Genomic DNA, 24,568 nt, shown 5'->3' with positions numbered 1-24,568 from the left:
TCCAAAACGTCTGTTAGTCTATAAGGTGCCACAGGATTCTCTGCTGCTAATACCATACTAGACCATCCTTACTTCTGCACCGCTGCTGCTGGCGGCGGCTCTGCCTTTAGAGCTGGGATCCCAGCCAGCAGCCGCTGTGCTCCACCTGCCCAGCTCTGCAGGCAGCAGTGCAGAAGTAAAGGTGGCAATACCATACCAGGCCATCCTTACTTCTGCAGCGCTGCTGCTGGCAGCGGTTCTGCCTTCAGAGCTGAGCTCCTGGCCAGCAACTGCCACTCTCCAGCTGCCCAGCCCAGCTCAGAGGCAGCACCGCTGCCAGCAGCAGCGCAGAAATAAGGGTAGCAGTACCACAATTCCTCCCTACAATAACCTTGCGAGCCCCCTCCCCCACAACTTCTCTTTGGGTCCGGACTCCTACAATTACAACACTGTGAAATTTCAGATTGAAATAGCTGAAATCATGACATTTACGATTTTTTAAATCCTATAACCATGAAATTGACCAAAGTGGACTGTGAATGTGGTAGGGCCTTATCTATTGGTTAGGTCTCAGAGGATCTTTCAAGCGTTAAGCTGTCGGTATTTTGGAGCAGAAACCTTGTCTGTGATTTCTCTCACCAGCTGACACAAACTCCAGCCTCCAGCCATTGTGGAACATAACCAGGAACGCCATTCCACTGTAACATAATTGTCCTTTGCTCTAGGCACCAGATGTGACTCGGTTTGTAAGAGGGAAGAAGTAATGGCAGTAGAAATGTTTGTATGCCAGGGAGTGAAGATTTCAGGGATATGCGTTCCCTGCTTCTGGTCGAGGGCTCCTGGATACCGTAGTGAGGAGGGAGCCAGGATGGATAGGGGAATGCAGTGAGCGGGTCAAGAGCATGGGTGGGGAGGTAGGCCAAAGCAGGACAGGTGGGGCCCAGGTAATGGGAGTGTGGGGGAGTAGTGCAGACTGGCTGGCTGGCTGGCTGGCTCAGTATGCAAATTCCAGGACATGATATGCATAGCTGTCTAAATGATTACCAACTCCTCCCAACAGCATATCTTTCCTGTTCAAAAAAATAGGAAATTCAGTAGCAAACATATCTGTTAGTACAGAGTTACGGTTGCTTGCTAGTACATAGCCCCCTTGCTGGTACGTCGTCCCCTGGCAGACAAGTTTGAGCAAAACTCAGACTTCTGAAAACTAGGAAATGCGCAGGTAAGGTTACACCTTAACTCTACTCTCTTTCCACAGTGCCCCTGGGTGCTTGTTAACATATATACCTTTGCTTTGCCGGTCCCACCATGGCTGAAATGTATGAGATCTGCACCTCCTTTTACAGCCCATTCACTCTCACCCACAGGATTCCATTTAACGCAATTAAAGGACAAGGTGTCGGGGGGAGTTTGGCAATTCCTCATTCCCTCTCTTCCCTGGAGCTGGGCGAAACCCCTGGGAATTATTTGTAGACACTCTAATGCAGTCAGGGTGTTAGGTGTCCCACTCTAACTGGTGGAGACAGAAGCTGGGCCTGCATGGTAAAGGGTTAGTTGTGATAGGACATGTGGGTTACTTTGATATATGTGACAGAGCTGTGACTGTGATATGAGAGGATCTATGTTTTGCACCCTCCAGTGTGTGAGCAAGGGAAAGGAGCGACGTGTACCTGCACAATGCAGTGTGCAGAATTGTGTATATTATATAAAGAGCAGAGCACCAGGGTTTAGTAGAAAGGGAATTGTCAGTAGCAAGCTGGAATAGGAGAGCAATTTAAGCATTTATTACCTGCATGCACTCCAGGTAACGCGAGCATGGTCAGTGTCAGGTGTAGCTGCACTGAATGGCAGAGGCAATAGTTATCTCTGCTTGGTAGAACTGTGTGTGTGAGCTCTGTGGATTATTTTGGGGTGTGTAACAGAGCTGTAATTGTGATATGAGGTGGTCTATGTTTTGCATCCTCGTGTGTGAGAGCAAAGGGAAGAGGTGCATATGTACCTTTAGTATGCGTCATTTCTGTGTAGGTTGTGTCAGTAGCAGGGCACAGGGCTTTTATTACCAAGGATATTATCAGCAGTGAGGTGAGATATTAGAGCATTCTAACGTGTTAAAGCTGATTAAGTGAAAGTGTAGTCGAGATGATATCCTACAGGTAAGTGTGAGGGATTTGTAAAACGTTGTGAAATGTTTTTTAAATTGTAATGTGTGGTATTCTTTCTGGGGAGCTAGCTCTGTGTATGTGTGTGTGTGTACACACGTGTACGTACACCAGGATCTGGAAGCTCCTGAAACTTGTGTTGCCAAGGATCACTGTGAGTATGTATGTATTAATCCATTGCTCAAAGAGGGTAGAGGGAAGATGTCATGAGTAACCTTTGCAGTTATTTTGTCCTTTTTGTCTTTTAATTGTGTTAAATGAAATCCTGTGGGTGAGAGTGAACAGGTTGTAAAAGGAGGTGCAGAGCTTGTACATTTCAGCAGCTGTGGGATAGAAGAGTAAGGGGTGTGTTTGTTAAGAGGTGTATAGGGGGATTGCTGAAGAAGAGCAGAGTTAAGGTTGCATGGAAGACCTTACCTGTGCATTTCTTACTTTTCAGAAGTTTGTTTTGCTCAACTCAAATGTTCTGCAGGGGAACAGCATATCACCAAGCAACCATACCTCTTAATTACTTTGTTTTTTTGCCATTGAATTACAGTGTGTGTCTGTCACACAAACCAATAATACAATGGTGCTCTAACAGGAAAGGAATCAGAGGAATACTGCTGGGTGCATACTTATATAAACATCTACTGGTTATTTATGTTTTTCTAGTAGATGAAAAAATTGTATTTCACATGTAGGAAATTCCTCCCATCCTAAACAATAACAATGAGGCATCCATTACTGCTCATTCTTGAAGCACATGGTTTGTTTTGTTTTTTAAATATCAATTCATGGTAACAGTGTGAGCTAATTGGCTGTGTCTGTGTTTTATGAAACTAGTTACACTGTAGGCAGGTTTTCAAGTATCTTAAATTTTTTTTATGTGAATCACTAAGAGGAAATAAAATCATTGGTTCAGTGCTTCATCAGCTCTACTGCTAGTGTAAGTAATTTTCTCTTAACAACAGCAGCAGCAAAGCCAGTAATATATTGGGAAATATTTCTGACCTTTGGGGTTTAGTTGCCAGATTAAACTTCAAGCTTTTGGGCTTTATATAAAAATTGGCTGTGGTCAAGATGAGTTTCAGCGTCTCATTTCTAAGTGCAGAAAATGGTAAGTAAGTTTATAAAGGGAAAGAAAGAGAGAGAGAGAATTGGGGCTGATAGTGCCATTTAAAAATGGGTAGTGTTTTGTCTCTCAATGCTTATTAAAAACATTTGTCTATTTTCTAGGATCGTTGCTCACAAGAGTGGTGTCTTATTAATATAATAAATCACTGTAGACAGCCAGTCAAAAAGCAACATTGGCTTGTGTATGGGGAGCGATTATTTGAGCTTGAGTACTTCACATGCATGAAACAAAATTATTTTTCTTTTTTTTTTTTTTTTTAGAAAAAGGAGAATGTGAAGCTCTGTGAATACTAATTTGATATAAGGGGAAATGAGGTGAGAGTCAATCATGTGAATACACAGAGCCTCTTTCTGCATCCATTAGGCCCAAATAATTTGTTGGGTGTTTTTCCCTAAAAATTGGGGTGTTCTGAGAACCGCAAAAGAACTGTGTTCATAAACAGAATTTGTACCTGGTTATTTCATCAGTCCCATGGTTCCATCCTTTTTCCGACATGATAGAAAGAGTGGTAGTATTTGTGATAGTGAGAGTTCTATAATGGTTTCCATTCTAACCCCCTGTTTTCAGGGATTCATTTTCATCATTCAAGATGAAGTTTTCTGGGCTTAGTATCTGACTAGAGATGATTGAGTGTGGGGGAAGGGCACTGAGCAAAATCAGTTCTTTTCTCTTAATACAAGGAGGCAGGTAGGGAGGGAAAGAATTAGTTCCTCATTCTTTCTGAAAAATATTTTTGCAAGGGGCTCGAACAGCTCAAGGACCAAAATGGCTGGCGGTAGAAGGATGTGTTTTGGACTGTGACTGCTCACTGAGGAGAAATGCCTTTGAGTGTTCAGGTTTTGATTTGACGAAGTTCTGAGCATTTGAAGGTTGCACTCTTCAAGTACCCAGTAAACTTTAGCAATAGCACAAAACTTGTAGTGCCCATAGCTACAGGAGGCAGCAGTGGGTGTTCATACATAGCTAACTTACCTAGTCTGTGAAATAGTTACCAAGCATGAGTGGTGGATGAGGGAAAGACTCTGCAGGAGGAGCTTTTGGCTGTCTCCTCGGTCATTTTGTAAGGTGTGCAGTGAACGAGCAATGCAGAGCTTCACAGGAGGTTTGTTCACTATGAATCTTCTAGGGTAAAAACTGCACACTTCCTCAGATGCACAGGAGAGGTGCTCCATTGTGTAGATCTCATGAGGTACACAGGACAGGATATTCCAGTGGTGTGGAGCCACATAGTTTGAGAGCATTGAATGCTTTCATAAAAAAATAATAAAAAAGAGCCTGGAAAATCTCTCTTTGAGATCTTTTAGGTTGCTTGGTTAAGCACTGAGAAGTCAGAATATATTAATGTTAAGGTTGGATGCACAACCTTAACTCTTCCCCTGTGTGCATATTAACAAATTTCTCAAATGATACAATATAAAATGCAGTTTTTTCCCACAGCCCCGGAGGTTGTCAACCTGGAGACTTTGTTATGGGATTCAGGGTGTAAACCAGACCAGTGAGGGGTTGTCACCACTTGCCCCACAACCCTGGGTGCCTTTCAGTGCTTTGCTGCTGTAGCACCTAGTCTGAGACACTTACAACCAGCCTACAAGCATTCAGGCCACACCCTGAGTGTCTGTGTGCTGCTAGACAGCCCTGCTTCAGCAACTCTGTCTCTGGCTTTCACCAGCCTTGGATACAACCAGCAAGGGGACCCCAACACACTCCCAGGCCCAAATTTCCCAGAAGCGTGTGCCCTGAAGTGTCCAGCCCTCTCTTGAACAGTTCAGAGAAATAGTATGGTTTTTTTGTTCCTCTAAAGACACAGAAGTACCTGCAGCTTATTAACTGGGGTAAATACACCCTGACTTTTTAAACATAGCACCAACTTGATTTATTGCAAAAATAAAACAAATGTGTTAACAATAAGACATAGATTAGGTGATGCCAAGTATAAGGAGTAAAGTTAGAGTTATAAGCAAATAAAATAAAACATGCATTTAAAACTTAATCTAGCAAGGAACAGGTTTTGTTCAGGATGGTTTCTCTCCTATATATGTAGTTTCCAGAGACTTTGTCTTCTTGTCTGTCGTCTGTCTAGCGATGGAAGCCACGGATGCCTTCTGTCTTTCCATATATTTTCCAGAGTTCGGTGACTTTGTTTCAGGAGGTTTGATGGTACCTCATGCTGCTCTTCCCTTCCTGTGGGCCTCCCATCCCCCTGTATGTAAATGGGGCTTCCATTGTTTTGATTCCACCATGCTTCATTTACACAGGAGATTGGTAAATAGCTACCTTCTCTCTTGTCGGGGAGGGAACTTGTTTCTCCTTGTTTAGCCACAGACTTTAAAGCATAAAGTTGTTAAGTATCCATATTTCCTCATATATTGTTAATGGATATATGTCACAGTGATATTAGTCAGCAGTGTGTCATTGCCGCCCAGAAAAACTGCACTCTATATATTTTGATAAGACAATAGCATCCAATTCAATCAGTTGATTCGATTGCTTATCGCTGGAGGTCCAGCCGCCAATCTTTATAGATCTGTAAAGCTTTGAAATGGATTCTTCACAGGGTTACCCCTACAAGTAAAGTTTATTCAAGCTATGAGGAAGGTGACATGGAGTCTGGTGGTGAAGGAAGCTCTGTGTCCTTTCTTCCCCCACTTCTTAGCTCTATAGCTTTGTTTACTTAATATATTAAAAATGGGCCTTCATTGTCTTTGCCTGAAGATCAGACTGGTCACAGAATCAAATACACATTCCTGTGTTGGAAGACTTGTCTACCAACTCCTCTTGACATGCCTGGTTAAACACACTTAAGTCATAATTCCAGCATATATCCATAACTCTAACTACCTACTGGGTGTGTATATCACGCAAGAATATTCATGGTCAGTGAGTTGTTTTTTTCAAATGATACCTCACGAGGTGTATTTTGTACAAAGATTATAACAATAGTGTGTAGGATGTGAATAAGGAGTGCTTAGTGTCACTGACTTACCTCATGGCAAGCCGTGGTGCAAATCTACAGTACACTGCCCTGCCATGTACTGTCTTCAGATAGACATTTTTGTAATTTGCTTCCATTCCTGTTTTCTGTATTTTCGTTGTATACTGCTCCAGTATATCTTTTGTCCTTGAAGTTTTGTTAATAAGTTCCCTTCTTTCCAAGTCATGTATATATATTAATAGTTAAGGGCCTTGGCGCATCCTGCACTTTGGCACAAAGCAGAAGAGGGGACAGAAAGCTCCCCTTCCTCTTCTGTGCCAGTGCAATGTACTACCACTGCATTCCCCTCCCACAAATCTGCAGGGTCTGGGCAGAGCCTTGATCCTGCCTCCCCAAGGGACCTGGAGATGAGCGTATGCTGTGCTGAGCATCCACCTGTCACAGCTTACTCTGTCCCAGGAGCAGCAGAGACACCAAGAGGGAGATTGATTCCCTTAATCACAATCTCCCTTCTGGGCTGCCCTTTTGCTGTGGGCTAGTAGACTGCAATTGTACTTAATATGTAGTGTAAATGAAATAATCTTGCTGTGGACTTGTGATACGACTCATGGACTCTGTCTGACTAGAGTAGGCAGCGTCGTGCATAGTACTGTGAGAAGTTACATATGGGTATCTAAAGCCTGACCTATACTAAAAAGTTAGGTCAACCCAGCTACATCACTGGGGGTGTGAAAAATCCACACCCTGAGCAATGTAGGTAAGCGACGTAAGTCTCCGTGTAGACACTGCGAGGTAGGGGCGGCTCCAGGTCCCAGCACACCAAGCACGTGCTTGGGGCGGCATGCTGCGGGGGGCGCTCTGCCGGTTGCTGGGAGTGCGGCAGTGGCTCCAGTGGACCTCCCACAGGCGTGCCTGCGAAGGGTCCGCTGGTCCCGCGGCTTTGTGAAAGCCACCAAAGCCGCGGGACCAGCAAACCGCGGCACCAGCGGACCCTCCGCAGGCACGCCTGCGGGAGGTCCACTGGAGCCACCGCCGCACTCCCAGCAACTGGCAGAGCGCCCCCCACGGCATGCCGCCGTGCTTGGGGTGGCAAAATGTCTAGGGCCAACCCTGCTGCGAGGTCAATAGAAGAATTCTTCCTTCAACCTAGCCCCCACCTCTCAGGGAGGTGAATTACCTATGCTGATGGGAGAACCCCTCCCGTCGCTGCAGGCAGTGTCTACACTGAAGCTACAGCAGTCTAGCTGCAGCTGTGCCGCTGTAACATTGCACATGTAGACAAGCCCTTAGTTTGAAGGGAAATGTTATGTTGCATTGTGTTAACTGAGAAATAGTATGTAACTGTGCACAAAGAGTAGAGAGAAGGTTCCACATGCAACTTTTTTTGACATTTCTTCATGCTTAACCAAGCAACTTTGATATTCTGATACTACTGTTCTTGGCTGGAATTCTGTAAAACATTCTCCTTCTAGAAGTGCCATTCTTGGAGCATTAAGGAACACAGAGCCCTGATTGGCTACTGATGCCTTTTGGGAGCTTCAGTCTGCTAAAGAAGTGAAGTGAAAAATGAGCCAACTGCAGGTAGAAGAGAAGGACATTGCTGTTCCATTCTAGTACTTCATGCAGGGATGCTGCTTCCTAACATAAACAGGGGGAAAGAAAAACAGTCATTTCTGTAATGAATACATAGAAAATGACTGCGAGCACATCTTGATTACATTTAAATTATGAGTTTAGCTTTGCATCATAGCCCTTGATCTGAAAATGCAGGGATTAATTTCCATTATAAATCACTGGCTCAGTTTCAAACCATCAAACTGGACTTGATTTATTGTTATCAAATAAATTTACAAAGAGAACACTGCATTGCAATTGTTTGGTGGGGAGTTAAACAGCAGACAGCTTTGGAAATTCGGATCTCTGCAGAGAACTTGACCTAGCTCAAAGCTCTGAAAGTTCTTGTGGCAAAAGGCTGTTCTGCCAAACTCGTGCAAACCTGGATATGTATCATGCAGCGCAGCCTTGGGTGTGCCAGCTGTATGGAAGCCCCATGTCAAAGAGAGCAGAAGCCAGTATTCATTCTGTTTGATACTGACATAATGTGAGGGTAGAGGCCGAAAAGGATTCTTGAAGGTGAGAATTACATAAACAAATCCTTCTTGATAATCCTAGCCCTAACTTCAGCACTTTCACTGCACTGTATCTTGGCAGTCATGCAAAGCCCCAGCAGGAGATTAACCCTTTATAAAATTGTGGCAGGAACATGAACCAGGATAGATCACCCAGTAGTAGTATTTGCTCTAGTAGAAGAGTGTCAGCCTCTTTTCCTGACCCCCAAATACTGATTCACTCATTGAGAGATAGGCAAAGCGTTAAAAGAAAACAACTTCATTGGCTTTTGAATGGCACTTTTCGGTGGGAGGATTCAGAATTGTAATTGGTTTCTTTCTGAGTGGCAGCCAAGAGGTGTTAGAAATCTGTGGTGTGTCATGATCCTAATCACATAACACTATTCCAGACACCCACATTCCTCTAGGAGCTCTGCTTACAGGAGAGCTGAGCAAAAGCCAACACTGGGCTTTTGTTTATTAGAAGATTTTCTAAAGCTTAAATGGAAACTGGCTGGGAAAAGGGGAGAAAGGAATGAATGATTAGACAATCACCTGATGGCAAGTGTTCTCTGGAATATATACCTTCAGCCTTTCCTTCCCAGTCTGTGCTCAGCACCACTCGGGGGAGGGGGCAGGAGGCGGAAGTCTCGCTCATACACTTGCTCACTCACATTTGTATTGTAATCCAGGAGTTCCCCAGTTACGTGCGCATGCTAAGAGCTCATCTGAGTACTTTATTATTTTTGTTAGCCAAAGTCCTGCAGTGGCTCAGTGAGATTACTCAGCAGGTCCCTCATGGGGATGTGGGAAGGAAAGTTGTTTTGGCCACATTCTCTGTTCCCTTGTACTGGCTGCATGCAGCAACTTTAACTCTATTGCTCTCCCTCTACCCCCAATTCACACAGCAAAATGATTGCAGAGGGGGACATTTCCCCCTGAGCCTGGCAGTGTCATAAGCAGGCACACAGTGTGTCTAGCACTGTGAGATATGCAGTGGTGGTGTAGCCGTGTCAGCCATGGGATGTTAGAGAAACAAGGTGAGTGAGGTAATAGCTTTTATTGCAGTGGCTCTCAGCCTTTCCAGATGACTGTCCCCCTTTCAGGAGGCTGATTTGTCTTGTGTATGCCCAGGTTTCACCTCACTTAAAAACTATTTGCTTACAAAAATCACACTATTACTGAAAAATTGCTTCCTTTCTCATTTTTACTATATCATTGTAAAATAATATAATTATTGTACTTGCATTTCAGTGTATAGTGTGTAGAGCAATATAAACAAGTCATTGTATGAAATTTTAGCTTGTACTGACTTTGCTAGTGCTTTTTATGTAGCCTGTTGTAAAACTAGGCAAATATCTAGAAGAGTTGCTGTACCCCCTGGAAGACCTGTGTATACCCCCAGCAGTACATGTACCGCTGGTTGAGAACCACTGTTTTATTGGACTCACTCCTATTGGTGAGAGTGAGACAAGCTTCTGAGCTAACACAGGCCTGAGGAAAAGCTCAGTGTGGCTGGAACACTTTTCTTTCACCAACAGAAGTTGATCCCATAAAAGATATGACCTCACTACCTTGTCACTGCCAGAGAGCTCATTTTGGGCTGGTTCTCCATTACCTTTCTACCTATTGTCATTGGAAGTGCTGAATCCATTTTCTTCAGAGCTGCAAAGCCCAGATGCTCCCTTAATCTGCTGCCCCATCTTTGAGCCCTGCACACACCATATCTTGTCAGGGGAGGGGACAGTAGCTTCCCCACAGACACACAGTTCCTACTCCGAGTCTGAGAGAGCTGCAGGATGCCCATGGACAGAGTTAGAATTCTGTGCATGCCCCTGCCCCTTCCTGCTTGAGACGGCCTTTAGATCTTACTCCAATTTATTCCCACAGAAACTGGATTTTCATTAAAGTGTAATATCTCTGCTCTTGAATATGCTTTGATGCATTTTATCCTGGGTTTGTTTATTGCTTTGCATGCTTGGTCATTTGTCATTTCCTTTCTAATAAACCCTAGATAGCTGCAAAATGAAACTTGGGTGTTTTTTTAAAAAAGAAAAGGCAGTCCAGCCCAATAATTATTGTTATGAGTCCTTTCCAATGTGTGAGATGTTTTGAACACACTGCGCATAGTAATGTCAGGCGATTTAAGTTCTTTTTCATTAGGAAAAAAAATGGGGGTCTGGGAGGGCTTACCCCATCTCCTGCTCCCCCTCCCAAGAAATACCCGTTCCTGAGCAGCAATTATCCTTTTCATTGACATACACTGAGTGTAATTCCCATCAGAGCCCCCCGTTGCAGCTTTTTAATTGCCCAGAGGGGTGGTTCTAGAGCAGTGGTTCTCAAACTTTTGTGAGCCAGGGTGCTTCAAATGGCAGAAAAATCATCTTTGTCCCTTTCACTTGTTTCTTCTACAATGCCTGTGTGGGAGGGGCCTGCATGCCGCCAATCCCTTCCTGAGGCTCCCTCGCGATCGCTGGGCTGCAGAACTCTGTTCTAGAGCTCTGAAAGAGGGGGACACTCTTAGCCCCAGCAGCTGAGCATGCTGCTCCATAAACATGGACCAGAACTGGTATCGAGTCTGGGACTCTCACATGGCAGTGCACACTGCATACTGGTCATCCCAGTCTCCATCTTTATTAAATCTGTACCTTGCTATGGATAATGGTTTTTAAGAGGAGGATGGGAAGAAAGGAAATTTTGAAAGGGACAAAGCCCTTTACCTGCTGTATTTACTGTTTTAATATCACAGTTCTGAATAAAACATTTAGTGCATCGTTCATTGGTATTTTTATAAAAGGAATTTCTTGTGCCTTTAAATTCAAAGGTGCTTTGGCTTATTCATATTTAAAAATACACAACCCAATAACGCTCATTGCAGCATAACTATATCAACAAGCCTTCCTAGTGTAGACACCATTTATCCTGGGCAAAAAAGTGATTTGTGTCTCGAGCTGGTGTGGGATTTTCCCTCAAAATGGTTTTTGTTAGAAATTGCTGATTTGACAAAACTGAAACTTCTTGTGGGAAGGTACCAGTTTCAGTGAAACTTTTGACAGGTAAGGTAAGAGAGAGAGACAGAAATACTCCAGAATAGCCAACCGTTCTGTGGTCAGGCTACTCTCCTGGGATATGGGAGACCCAGGTTCTAGCCTCTGGTCTGATGCAGGCAGAGCAGGGCATTGCACCTGGGTCTCCCACATTCCAAGCGTGTCTTAACTACTGGCCTCTTGGCTCCTCTGGGTTGCAGCCTGGCTCTAGGTGTGTTGTGTTTGTTGAAAAAGAAAAACGTCAAAAGATCTCGGTGTCAGCCCTATGCAGAATGAGGGGGTGCTGGGAATGGCATTCTCAAAAATGTTCCTGGGGCAGGAAAATCATTTCCAGCCCAGCTCTACTGGTGTGTAATTAAGATGAGAAGATAAGGGGTTACAGAATTTCCTTGCAAGCTGTCGTGTTCCAGTAAGGGAAGCTAAAACACTCCTTCAGTTTGTCAGTCAGTGCTGCACTGATAACCTGAAAACCTTGAGATTTAAAAATAAAATACTTAATATGATCTTTCACCTCTTGTCAGTTCTAGACAATGAAAGGAAGATTTTTATACAAGGGTTAAACTTTTCGCCTATGTGAGAGCTCCATTCTTTCTTTATACATTGCTCTGAAATGTTTTATGCTGCTTTGATGAGTTGCAAAATAAGTTATATTGTATTTAGACAGAGGAAAGTAGTTGGGTTGGCTCTGGGATAGTTTTGTAAGGTGCAATTTGTCTATGGGTTCATTGTAGGGGCTACCTGGTGTCATAATTTAGGGCAACTGCACTTATATTTCCCAATTGTGGTCCAACAACAACATCCACTGTCAGGCTTCCAACTCCCTGGCCATCAGCTCTCTTGGGTGGCAATCTGCGTCTCTCCTCTTTCTGACCGGGTGTTTCCAGGCTGACCAGTTCCCTGCCTTTTCTGTGGTATGCCCAGTGAAAGACAGTCTGCCTGCAGAGACTCCTCAGAGAGTGTAATTGTTACCATTATAATACAAATAAATAAGATGAGACAAAATACAAGACACCTGTCAAGGAGAGGGACAAAGGGAAAAGGTTACTAACAATGAGAAGAATCCAATCAAAAAGATGCTCAAATATTTAAATTCATATGGTCCTGTGTGCTCTTTCCATTTGCTGTCGGCAGCTGGATGTAGGGTTGCATGTGTTGAAGAATCTCTGATTCTGGCTGGCGTGTGAGAGAGAGAGAGAGTTGGGTTTGGATAGTTACAGCTACTGTGGTTTTGTTTTATTAATGTTTCAATTTATTGGAAGATTCCAGAAGAGCATGATTTGGAGAGCCAGATCCGCAAAGAGAGGGAGTGGCGTTTTCTACGCAACACCCGCGTCAGAAAGCAAGCACAGAAGATCATCCAGAAGGGTGAGTGCTCTGCTTCTCAGACACTTTTCTCATGTACCGCAGCTAGCATTATGCCCCCTTCTTCCCACCCACCACTGGGCTTAGCTGTGTTACCTGGGGTTCTTTCAACCCAGAGCTCTTGGTGACTTTTACTCTGTGCAAGGTGGTGTCAGGAAATAAATCAGGGCAGACACGGCTGTCCGACCGATAGATGGCTGCACAAACAGGACAACACGAGAGTGCTTTCACTTAAAGCTAAACTTTACTTAGTCTCAAGCACTTACTCACATCTGCAACAAGTTAGTAAAACACCCCCAACCCTCGATAATTACCAAAGCTGAGTGTGGCTCTCGAGTGGCACAGTGGCAGCCCATCTGCTGGTGGGAAACACAAGATGCATCCAGAGGGAGAGTCCAGTCCTGAAGAGTCCCCCTACCTCAAACTTTTCCCCCTTATTTATACATTAGTAATAGAATGCCATGTCCCTTAAAGAAAACTTGTTAAGCAAGTAGTTTCAATGGTCAAGCAAGAGGCTTCCTTCTGATTATTGATTAACCAGGTGTGAGGTTTTCCCAGAGTTTGCAGCCTTGAGGCCCCAGTAGACATACATGCATTTTAGAAGAGCAAGAATCAGGAACTTCAACACAGTTCTTATCAGGAAGGACGTGGGGTCTAGCTGTCCTTTCTGTGGCACCCAAAACTCCCTCCCCTCCTGCCTTGGTCAAACTGAGTTTGCTACATGGCCACTTTATGGCCTGCTGACTTGGCTGCTTTTAGCAATAAGCCATAGTGGTTTCAGGCGCTTCACTGGTTTGCCAAAATCTCCCCCTACAGCCAGGGCCTGTAAGCACTCCTGTAATACAAAGAATAAATAACAATAAACTATGCCAAGTCTTTGTGAGACCAGCGTGTTTAATAGTCACTGGGCTTTTTCATGGGTCCCATTAGGGGAGTAGGAGCTTGTTCAGCTGTGAAGTGTTTCCCTAGAGGTGATTTATCTTGAAGCTTACAGGGCTTCATTTTCTGGTAGTAATTACTCCTGTTCAGGGGATTGACCCACTTGTGGTGAGTGTAGACGTTCTCCTTTCCCTCTGAAAACCTAAATGCAATGTTATCATCTAAGGAGTATAGGCATATGTAGCGACGTCAGCCCAAAATGGTCATCCTTTTATGTAACCATCTGAGTTGAACTTGGAGTGGGAAGGAATAAGAGATGAGATTTTTGAGAAAAAGAGAACCTGCCATAAGAATGGGTTTTCCTGCTTAAAAGAATTGACAAAGGTCACAATTTTAAATGCATGTGTTCGCCCTGAAGCCTTGGCCCTGAAAGTCAGCAACTGGGCTTTTCAGTAGCTCTGCCCGTCAGAGATGGCTTGTCCGCAAGTACTGAAGTGTCCAGCACAAAATGGGTAATTTAGAGGCCCTTAACAGATACTATTGATTTACTGTTTTGGCCTTTTCTTCCTGTCCTGTAAGTTCTGATGATATTGTGAGTTACATTTTCCAAGGGGTGGCAGGTTAAATTTCAGAGTCCCCACGTGCCTAAAGGGCACAGTCAGGGTTTTTGATGTATATTAAATGCTACTCAGGTTACAGTCATGCCAAACCAGCTTGTTTTGCAAAGGTGAATGATGTCTTGTCCTCTAGATGTTTAGCAGGCATCTGAATGACTCCAGAATTCCCCCACTCCACCGAGCTCCAGAGATGATTGTTTATGCCTCATATCCCATTATATTTTTTAGCACTTTTGTGTACAGCCTCGTTTACACTTACGGCTGTTCCTCTAATATGCCTTGGATCATATTTCATTAACATATATTTAGGCTCTGCTGAAAGCTGATCTTGCTTATTTGTAACTCGTTATGCATTTACAAAGTGGCAGTCAGGCTAGGATGTTTTTTTAATGTATTTGAATTCAGCTTAGCCCACTAAAGTGGCCTCTGGAATTTATGTAGCTATGATGAGACCTGATACTATTACTCATTCTGTAGCTTGCTTAGCTAGTGAGTAGTGGGGGTTGGATCTGTGTCATTCCCCTCTGCTGTGGTTCTGTGTGTGGCTGCGTGTTCAAAAGATACTTCACCATGGAAGAAAAAGTTTTGGGTGTTTTTCTCATATGAGATGCTGGCAAGGAGAGAATCAGTGTGAAACATTAATCTGCTGAGCAAGATGCTGTCTGAGACTGTTTCTCATGTGCAGCTGGAGCACTGGCAGGCCTGAGTCTTATACAATGGATGGCCTGGTGTCTACCACGGCAGAATATCATAAACCAGGAAAGTGCAGGGGATGAGTCAGGAACCTTTTCTGAACACAGATAGTACAAAGGAGGGGGTTGGTGTCAGCCTGATGGGCTTGAATCTCTTCATGGACAGGTTTAGATTCTGTCATCCAGACTGTGACAATGAAATGCAAAATATTTGTAAAAATCACACACCCAAGATCGCAAATATTAACAACAAATTAAAATAGACTTAAATCAATGCATTGTAAAACAAACTATCTCAAAGTCTATATCTGCTGACAACCTGTCAGCTCAGGATTCTGCATTTCAGCCACAACCCTTGGTGATATTACTAGGACCTAAGGTGGAGTGGATATAGCCGCATACGTTGGCAATGATTTGGATTCTTACCTTGTAATCATTTAGGTTTTCAGAAATTTTGCAATGACTTATGATGCCACCATGATTATCCTGATGATGATTCCCAAAGTCAGAAATCCTACAGTCACACACTGTGTAACTCTGCCTGCATAAATAAAACCTTTGTGAAACGATCGTGAGAGATTCCACATACCAGAGCCCAGAATATTTAGCAGCTTGACGTGTAAACAACTGGCAGTGTTTCAGGCTTTTGTGAGAATTTCCCATTAGGATTTGGCCCCTTTCCTATGGAAGCTTGTCATAAGTAGATAGGTAAGGTAAGGGTTAATTTTCTTTTACTGTAAAGGGTTTACAAAGGGAACCAAACACCTGAGCAGAGGACCAATCAGGAAACCGGATTTTTAAAAGTAAGGGTGGGAACCTCTGGAGGGTTTTGGCTTTGTTCTGGGTCTTTTTGTTTTCCCTCGGCTGTGAGTAAACAGCTTTTTCTAACTCCATCTTCTTTCAAATATTACTTATCAAGTGTGAGTACAAAGGAACCAAAGTAATCGGCTGTGATGTGCTTTGATTTGTATTTACATGGGTGTTAAGTTTTTGGACTGGTTTAATTGGGCTGTCTTTTAAATCAGAACTGTTTATTCCTATTTTCTTATAAGCCATATCCCGTAATTGGGTTCTTAATGCAGAGTGTAGTATATGTAAGTTCTTTCTTTTTTTTATATAAAGTTTCTTTTTAAAACTTGTGGGAGTTTCTTTTCCTAGTGAGGCAAAAGGGAGAGAAATTTCTGTGCCCGGAGCTCTGTTACTCTGTGACAGGCTGGGGGGGAGGAAGGGAAAAGCCCATGCTCTGTGGGTTACTTTCCTATTGTCCAGGGCGGGGAAAAGTTACGGGGAAAGAAAGAGAGAGAGAATCAGCCCTGTTCCCTGGTGCTTAAGCTTGTCTCTTTGAGAGACGGAGACAAGTTTCTTGGTATTGGATGTAAAGAGATTGCCTCAATCCCTCTGCTTGCTCAGGCGGGAACAACGGAGAGAGAGGGAGAAGGGAGGGGAGATCATTCTTTTGCGGTAGCTCATACTTCTGAGTCTTGGGGGTCCTCCCAGGGAAAGTTTGGGGAGCCAGAGAGGGGGTCCCCCAATGGAATTTGGGGGAACCCAGGCTGATAGTAGCCTCAATACTATCTGGTGGCAGCGAAATAAGATCCAAGCTGGGTATAAGCTTGGGGAGGTTCACAGTAAGCACCCAGATTTTGTACGCTAAGGTCCAGATTTGGGATAGATGTTTACCACAAAGCTCCCTCAACATTTTACAACAGTGATATAGACATGGATCATTTCACGACACTTCTGGACTTGGGAGCCCTCTATTACAGCAGTGTCATCAGTGGATACAAACCGAAGGCCAGATGTGAGATCTGAGCCTGCAAACACCTACCCCCCTTGCTAGACTGTTCTGAACAGTGCTGACGTTCACTGTCTGGTGGAGAAAAGCTTTCATCCAGTTTAAAATTTGCCAGAGATGCCCAACTATAACTTCAGGAGTGCGAAACAGTGAGAAGAGCTATGCAGCTTCTCGGTCTCACAGAGGATATGAGCTCCCATGTCCGGGAGAGAGCTCACTGACTAAGCATCTCCGGGATAGGCTCTTCCTAGGTGGCATTTTTCTTCTCTAGTGGGGTGGGGAGGAAGAGATTCAGCCCCAAATAGGCCAGTTTGGGGAGGCCAACAGTTTTAGGTCTCTGAGCAACATGGCAAGAGTGAAGGATTCTAGTTTAGGGAGAGAACACTGTAAACTATTATTGTTTATGTAGCACCATCGGTGTCTGGTGCTGCTACGCAAAAGAGTTTTGCTAGACCAGTAGATCAGCATCCCGAAGGGACTCCTGATCACCAGATAGGTTATGGTTATAGAGGCTTTGGGAGGTAGGAAATAATGAGGGTTTGGCATATGCTAGTTCGGAGTAAGGGGTGGTGTGAAAGATGGCACAAAGTCTGGTGGGACAAAGGAACTGGCCAAGTGTAAAGCTTAGAAGGATAGGAGGGTGGGTTGAGGATTGAACAGAAATTAGAGAGCAATATCGTTTTTGTGGTTTGATTCCCAGGTACTGAGTCTGGGTTTTCTCTCATTTCCCCCCTCCCTGTGCCCTTCTCCCCCCTCCTCCCTCTCCCCCCAGGTATTTCACGGCTAGATGATCAAATCTTTCTGAACAGGAATCCAGGTGTTCCTTCCGTGGTGAAGTTCCATCCATTCACACCATGTATAGCAGTAGCTGATAAAGACAGCATCTGGTAAGAGTTTCTGTCTTTCTGATCCTAAGGGATTGGCTTCCAGGGTCATGACTGCACATGTAAGGACTGTTAGCCACAATGATGGATACCAAGTGCTCTGAATTCTTTGTTGGGGGGATGATATGCTTGTTCTCGTATTCCTCCCATCCACTTCCATAGCTATTCTCCTTCCAGCTGATGGGTCGGGTAGGGCTCCTTCTGCAGCTGGCACCATTGTTGGTAGTGCTGTCCAGAGCAGGGCTGGCTTTAACAAGTGCAGAGCCTGATTCGTACTCACCAGGCTGTGCTCCGGGTCTTCGGCCGCACTTCAGCAGCAGGTCCGTCACTTGCTCCGGGTCTTCCGCAGCACTCAAGGACCCGCCGCTGAAATGCAGCCGAAGACCCAGAGCAAGTGAAGGGCCCGCCACCAAAACGTTGCCAACGACCCCTGGAGCACCACCAGGTGAGTAAAGATTAAAAAGGTGGTGGCGCGGGGCCCAAATCAGGGGAATTGAGTGAATCGGCCTAAAGCTGGCCCTGTTCCAGAGCAACACACAATTCACCCCGCCTCGGGCTGAACACCTGTCCCCTGCATGGTCCCACTCATGGTGGCTGGACATGGAAAGCCCCCTAGAGACTTAGGCTTCTCTTAGGTGCAGTATGTGATGGTTTTGAAGTCTGCATCTCTCCTGTGTTAAACAAATAAGGTAGCCTTTTGTGTCAGTAGGCAGAGGATCCTCATTATAACTAGATTTGTAACAGGTTAGGATATTAATCTTATTACTTCCTCTGCAGAAGCCGGAGATGTTATAGAAAGGCTTTAATAAAAAGACACTCAATACTCTTAAGGAGAAAAACAAATTAAATTGGTACCCAGTGCATGTAACCTTTAGTGGGAAAGCTGCTTTTTATGGCTTGTGCAGTGAATGCAGATCTGACCTGATATTCCGCTACCTTTCCCAGTTTTTGGGATTGGGAGAAGGGGGAGAAACTGGACTATTTCCACAATGGGAACCCTCGCTACACCAGGATCACAGCAATGGAATACCTGAATGGACAAGACTGCTCTCTGCTCCTGACTGCCACAGGTGAGTTCAGCCTCAGTCACCAAATGGTCAAAGGGCAAGAGAGGGAGGGAGCATTTACAGGCTTCAGATGCATGTGAGATGTTCTGAGCCCTCTCCTCCCCTTTATGGGGATAGTCCATTCACCCTTCCATGGGAATTCCAAGCCTGGGAGGCTCCTGGGAGAAGTTTATGGCTAGCAGGTTTGAATAATTTAACTGTTTTGAGTTGAACTTGATGCACTAAACACTTCTTGGTATCATTTTCAATCTCGTTTGCTGCCTGATTCATTTGATGAATTGTGTTGAGTCCTCGCCCAGCACAGTTACAAACCATGTTACAACCTTATTGTATAGATGACCCGTGGAGGCAACACAATTTCAGTCAGCACTGTTTTTAATGGGAAGAAAATCCTGTCCACAGCAGACAGGGAAACCATGCTACAACTATGCTGTCAAATATTGTTACTAACACAGGTTTAGCTGTAGAGTGGGCATGGCCTGCCTGTATATTGTTTTCCATTATAATTTCTCAAATGGCTCCAAATTTCTCTGCAAGTCTCTTCCCTGTCCCTGACAAATCACCTGGGAAAAGAACTTCTATAGATTGCCCTATTGCAGGATAGCACAAAGTACTGCTTTTTCCATTCTTCGGCCTCTGGAGCTGTGAGAGGGATTTACTTCTTCTAGGGAACTGTTGTAAATCTAACGGTCTGAGTGTTTCAATTGTTGTTCAAAGTCAGTGCTGAAGTGTGCAGTTATGGCATAATTAAGAAATGCGTGAGAGGGATTCTGAGACCTCTAGGACTTTTCTCTTTCTTTTGCTGGTGGGGAACAAAATGAGAAGAGACATGATGCTGGTGTGAAGGGCTTGTGCCAAGAAGGTGGGCTTTGGTGAAGCTTGTACTGGGTTGTGTTTTGTATTTAGTAGAGTACTTTGGTTCTCAGCATTGATAGAAGGGAAGGAAAAAAAAGAAGTCCTAGTGAAAATGAACTGTTTCAAAGAGAAGGATTTACCCTCTGGTTGCACGGATATAAGATTAGAGAGAAGACGACCCCTAATGAACAAGTGTAGGAGAAATCATTCAGAAAGGGGCCTGGAAGGTCAGGTGATATTTTCATTCCATTTAGGAGTCCATGATTGCAATTCTAGGGTATCGTTCCTTTCTCCATCTGCTCCCAGGTAACTAAGTGACATCTGTACCAGCAGTGACATTGCCTTTTTTCTATGCTCCTAAAGATGACGGTGCTATCAGAGTGTGGAAGAACTTTGCAGACCTGGAAAAGAATCCCGAGATGGTGACTGCTTGGCAGGGCTTGTCGGACATGCTGCCAACCACACGAGGTGGGTCTGTGCTGAATTCCCATCTAGGAGTAGAAATAACTTACCCTGATGGAACCTTTTCTAGGGATAGGCAAAGTGGAACAAGTTGTTCTGTTTCAGCCTTCAGTAACATCCTTGTTAACAGTCTCTGGACCTTGGAGTGGAGTCTTACCAAACCCTGGTAAGGGATACTTTTCCCCTTGTCCACATAAACCTCCAACATAAGCTCTTCTGAGCTAAGTATGACTAGAGTAGCCAAGTGGGGAGTAGCTGTGCAAGAGTGTAGAGATGGAGGATAATTCTCCAACGATGGAATAGAGGAGTACAGCCACATTGTCCATCAGAGGCTCCACTGGAGTTGCATGGAACTAAGTTAACTTATTTTGCTCCTGAGGAGAGAACTGTAGAACAAGGGTGTACTGAGCACTTTCCTACCCTGAACTGGCTGTAGCAGTAGTTATGTCTTCCCTGATTTGGGTTTTATGAATATCTCACCTATTTCCTCTTTCCCTTTGATTGGCTGCTCACTCTTTGCACGTTGCACTCATGACCACACTAAGATTGTGTTCCATTTTAGCACTTAACCCACAATAAATGACAGGGAGTGAGAGTTAGTAGAAGAGTGGGCAATCTCATCTGATATGTACAGGACAGTGGCATAATCGACTCAAATCACCTTGGAACTTAAAAAATACCAAGCTAGTCTGCAGGCAGAAAGGCCACTCAGCCATGCACAATGCCGAAACCAGGAGTCTAATCCGGATGACCGTGAAACCTGTCTTAGGGTATTACTAGGGGGGGGATGCTCTCTCCGTCCAAGGCCTGAGGATATATCAGTGACCTGACAATTATCCTCTGTCACTTGAATTCTGTAAATCAAGGCTGGATGTCTTTTACAAAGATCTGCTGTAGCACAATCAGCGGTTTTGGGTTTGATGCAGGTACCACTGGGTGAGATTCTCTGGCCTGCACGGTGCAGGAGGTCCGACTAGATGATTGTAATGGTCCATTATGGCCTTAAACTCTGGCAGCTTTCATTTCTCAGCCTGTGTAGCTCATCTCAGGAGTCTGGCATAGTTTACTTGAAAACTCCCTGGTGCTAATCCAGTATAACTCTGTTAGACCCTATGTAATACCCTCAGAGCCCACAAAACCTGTACTTGGTTCTTGGTGACTTGTCAAACAAGTATTTCCACCCATATAACAAAGGGCTTGTGTACGTGAACATTTAATTCACAGCGAGCTGGGTGTGAATCTGCCCCACACTTGCCGGCCTCCCGCTAACTGTCCATGTGCACCTTGCTGATGGGCACCATCAGTTTATGCAGGGTCCACATGAACTGTGAATAGGATGCTAGTGCAGGGTAGATTCACAGCTCAGCTTGCTGCAAACGAAATGTCCAGGTAGACATGTCCAAAGGCTAGCAATTTTTACAGCTCAGTCGTACTTCCCATCTGTCTCCCTCTAACAACCCCCTCCCCCCCATTTTCCTGCTTCTCTTGTTTGATGGCTTTTTAGCTATTCATTGGATTTTGCTTGTGCTGCTTTGTTGGATTCAGGACTGGTGCCTCTCCCTTCACACCTCACAGTGTGTCCCTGGCTCTGTGGTAGTCTAGTCAGGGAAAAGTATGATTGCTGTAACTTCAGGCTCTGTACCACGCTGTCATACACGCACGTAATTAATTACTAACTGCTGGGAGTTTGCAGCGTGCTGTGAAAATTGCCATGATTTAAACCTGCTCTTTGCAGGGGCAAAAGCAGGAAGGAGCCAATGCACTGAGCTGTTAAGTGCCTGGCTCCCTATTCCTCTTGCTCTGGAGCAGAGGAGAGAAAATCACTCGCCACACACGTCAAGCTGCACTTTTGACTCTCATTCGGTTGGTTTCTCATTTCTCCGTTTCTTTTTCCCTAACATCAGCCTTTTTGAGTGATGCTGCCTAAGCTTTTCCCTCCCAGGAATCAGGATATTATTTCCATTGTCCTGGTAATGGACTCTCCCAAATCACTGGCCTCTAGGAATTCCCCAAGTCTCCCATTATCATCCACTCCTTGCTGCATAATGAGTAGTGTTCACAGGAGATGCTGACAAACGCAGACTGAATCCCTTCTGGCTTGCTCCCATTTTTCTCCCCCAATACCTACACGCACCTTTAATCAGGGCAGGGCTTTTGTGGCCTGCATCTTGCTCTCTGCAGACCTTGAAAGCAGCAGCAAAAGGAAAGTACACAGAAGCAATGTTTGACATAGCAGAATAGATGATGAACTGAAACAAAAACTGATTTAGTTGCAAGTGTCAGGAAGTTGTGCTTGCCAAGACAGCAGTGCTGAAACTTTGAATCTTTTTCTCTTATGCATCCCTACACCCTTTCCTGTGGTCTAAGCAAGTCCAGGCTTTGCTGCTTTCTTTGCTGTTCAACCAGGGAGTGATTGGATTAGATTCAGAAGAGAAATGTAGATTTCTTTGTGGGGATAGAAATAAACTCATTCATTTCAAAAGAGCCACGTGAAATGATTCCCTGGGAAATGAGATTCTCGACTGAAGAGCTAACTTTTGCGGCAGATACCCAGGTTACAGTCCAGCACTGAAGCAGTTATGTTCACATTCTCAATTTTCTGCCCCCCACTTCCCTCTTTTTTTAACTAAGGATGTTTACATGAAACCAGGAGTTTTACTGGAGTTCAGCTACTCCTGCTGTTGATCTTCCTCTCTTCATCCACACCCCCAGTGTCAGAATCCTTCCTCTGTGACTTGATCATCTTCTCCACAGCAACCCGGATGCTGACTTTGCATGGGCGTAAGCATCAGGAATAGATGAGACATTAAGAAACACAACACCTTTCCATGCAATTCTCTCATTTGTGAAGAACAGGCTAGAGTGGGGAAAGGAAGAGTATGCATAGCGCTTAATAGAGAAACCAAGGTACTTCCTACAGAGGTCTGAAAGGCATCAGCAGGGTGTTTAAGTGATGGGAGTTCCATGGCTTTAGAGCAGGGATGGGCAAACTGTGGGCCGCATCCAGCCTGCGAGCCATTTCAATCCGGCCATCAAGCTCCTGCTGGGGAGCAAGGTCTGGGGCTTTTCCCGCTCCAGCCTGGGAGCAGGGTAGGGGACCACTCTGCGCGGCTCCTGGAAGTAGCAGCTTGTCCCCCTTCCGGCTCCTACGTGTAGGAGCAGCCAGGGGGCTCTGCTGCACACGCTGCCTCCGCCCAAGCACTGCCCCCTCAGCTCCCATTGGCCAGGAATTGCAGCCAATGGGAGCTGCAGGGGTGGCACCTGCAGACAGGGCAGCTCACAGCAGAGCCGCCTGACTGCACCTTCATGTAGGAGCTGGAGGGGTGACATGCCACTGCTTCCAGGAGCCACTTAAGGCTGCCCAGAGCCTTCACCCTCTGAGCCTCTCCCCACGTCCTGATCCCCCTGTCACCCTCCAAGCCCCTCGGTCCCAGTCCAGAGCACCTTCCTGCACCCCAAATCCCTCATCCTTCCTTCCTGCCCCACCCCAGAGCCTGCACCCCCAGCCGGACCCCTCACCCAACCTCCTGTCCCACCTCGGAGCCGCCTCCCGCACCCTGAACTCCTAATTTCTGGCCCCACCCCAGAGCCTGCACCCCCAGGCAGAGCCCCTCCCGCACCCCAACCCCAATTTCGTGAGCATTCATGGCCTGCCATACAATTTCCATACTCAGATGTGGCCTTTGGGCCAAAAAGTTTGCCCACTCCTGCTTTAGCGCTATAATTTATATCACAACAGGAAAGTAGTCTTGCTTAGTGTCCATCAGTTCCTCACCTGGCTGAGATGCTTGAACCAAAGCAAGGCCATAACTACATAGGAAAGTTGCATCAGTTTAACTTAAATTGGTTTTAAACAGATTTAGTTAAACTGGTGCAACCCTCGGTGTTGATACTGTTATTCTGATTTAAGAGATTCTTATTTCAATCCAGTTCAAATCTGTTTCCTATCCATTTAAGCTGAAATGGGACTGGGGTGGGGGGGAGCTGCTCTTAAACCAAAATAAAAGTGTCTAATCAAGGGGTTGCACCAATTTGGGTTCACACCATTGGTTAAATCAATGCAACTTTCTTGTGTGGACAATCCCTAAGTCCAGCCAGAGGATGAAGTCTGAAAAAGAGGCAAAGCTCACGTTAATAGCCTAATGTTTTGAACTAGGCAAAAATTAGATCTGCAAGTGCAAAACTGATGGGGCGTTTAAGGAATACTTGGAGCATTTTCTAGTGAGCAGTGTAGGAGTTGCTGTAAAGATGTGGTCCTACTGCTGTGGGCATTGAGGTTCAAGTATTTACCAGAAACATAGGGAGGTTTGCAAGTCAGTGGCGTTGTGAGTGGCTGGAGATCCCGGGGTGTCAGATAGGTGAGTAGCACTCTATTTGTCCTCAGGTTTCTATACAAGCAGCCTTATAAGATAACTCAGAACTTGCACTGTCTGGCCCAGCAGTGTGTGTTGTGCAGCTGCACAGCTATGTCTCTGAAGACAAGAAATGGTGCAGACACTTCCCATGAGCGAAATTGCAACTTTCCCATTGTTCCTTCAAGATAAACCGTATCTGTGAGGAAGAATGGAACATAAACTGCCACCTCCAATCTTAGCATCTCAGCTCTTTTAAAA

At 45.0% G+C, this 24,568-nt stretch overlaps 1 protein-coding gene across 3 annotated transcripts in view; it reads left to right on the top strand.

Moving 5' to 3' along the window:
- Nucleotides 1-24,568, top strand: part of RPTOR (regulatory associated protein of MTOR complex 1) — a 290,490-nt gene that overhangs the window by 238,678 nt on the left and 27,244 nt on the right. For all 3 annotated transcript variants that reach the window (XM_075071909.1, XM_032797289.2, XM_032797288.2), the window contains 4 exons: nt 12,602-12,707; nt 17,460-17,574; nt 18,517-18,641; nt 19,857-19,961. In XM_075071909.1, the coding sequence (XP_074928010.1) occupies nt 12,602-12,707; nt 17,460-17,574; nt 18,517-18,641; nt 19,857-19,961 (451 nt within the window). The remainder of the gene's footprint in view (nt 1-12,601; nt 12,708-17,459; nt 17,575-18,516; nt 18,642-19,856; nt 19,962-24,568) is intronic.

This window comes from Chelonoidis abingdonii, chromosome 13 (genome assembly GCF_003597395.2).
Source record: "Chelonoidis abingdonii isolate Lonesome George chromosome 13, CheloAbing_2.0, whole genome shotgun sequence".
In the NCBI taxonomy this organism is placed as follows: Eukaryota; Metazoa; Chordata; order Testudines; family Testudinidae; genus Chelonoidis; species Chelonoidis abingdonii.
This window is presented reverse-complemented; position numbering and strand designations above follow the sequence as displayed.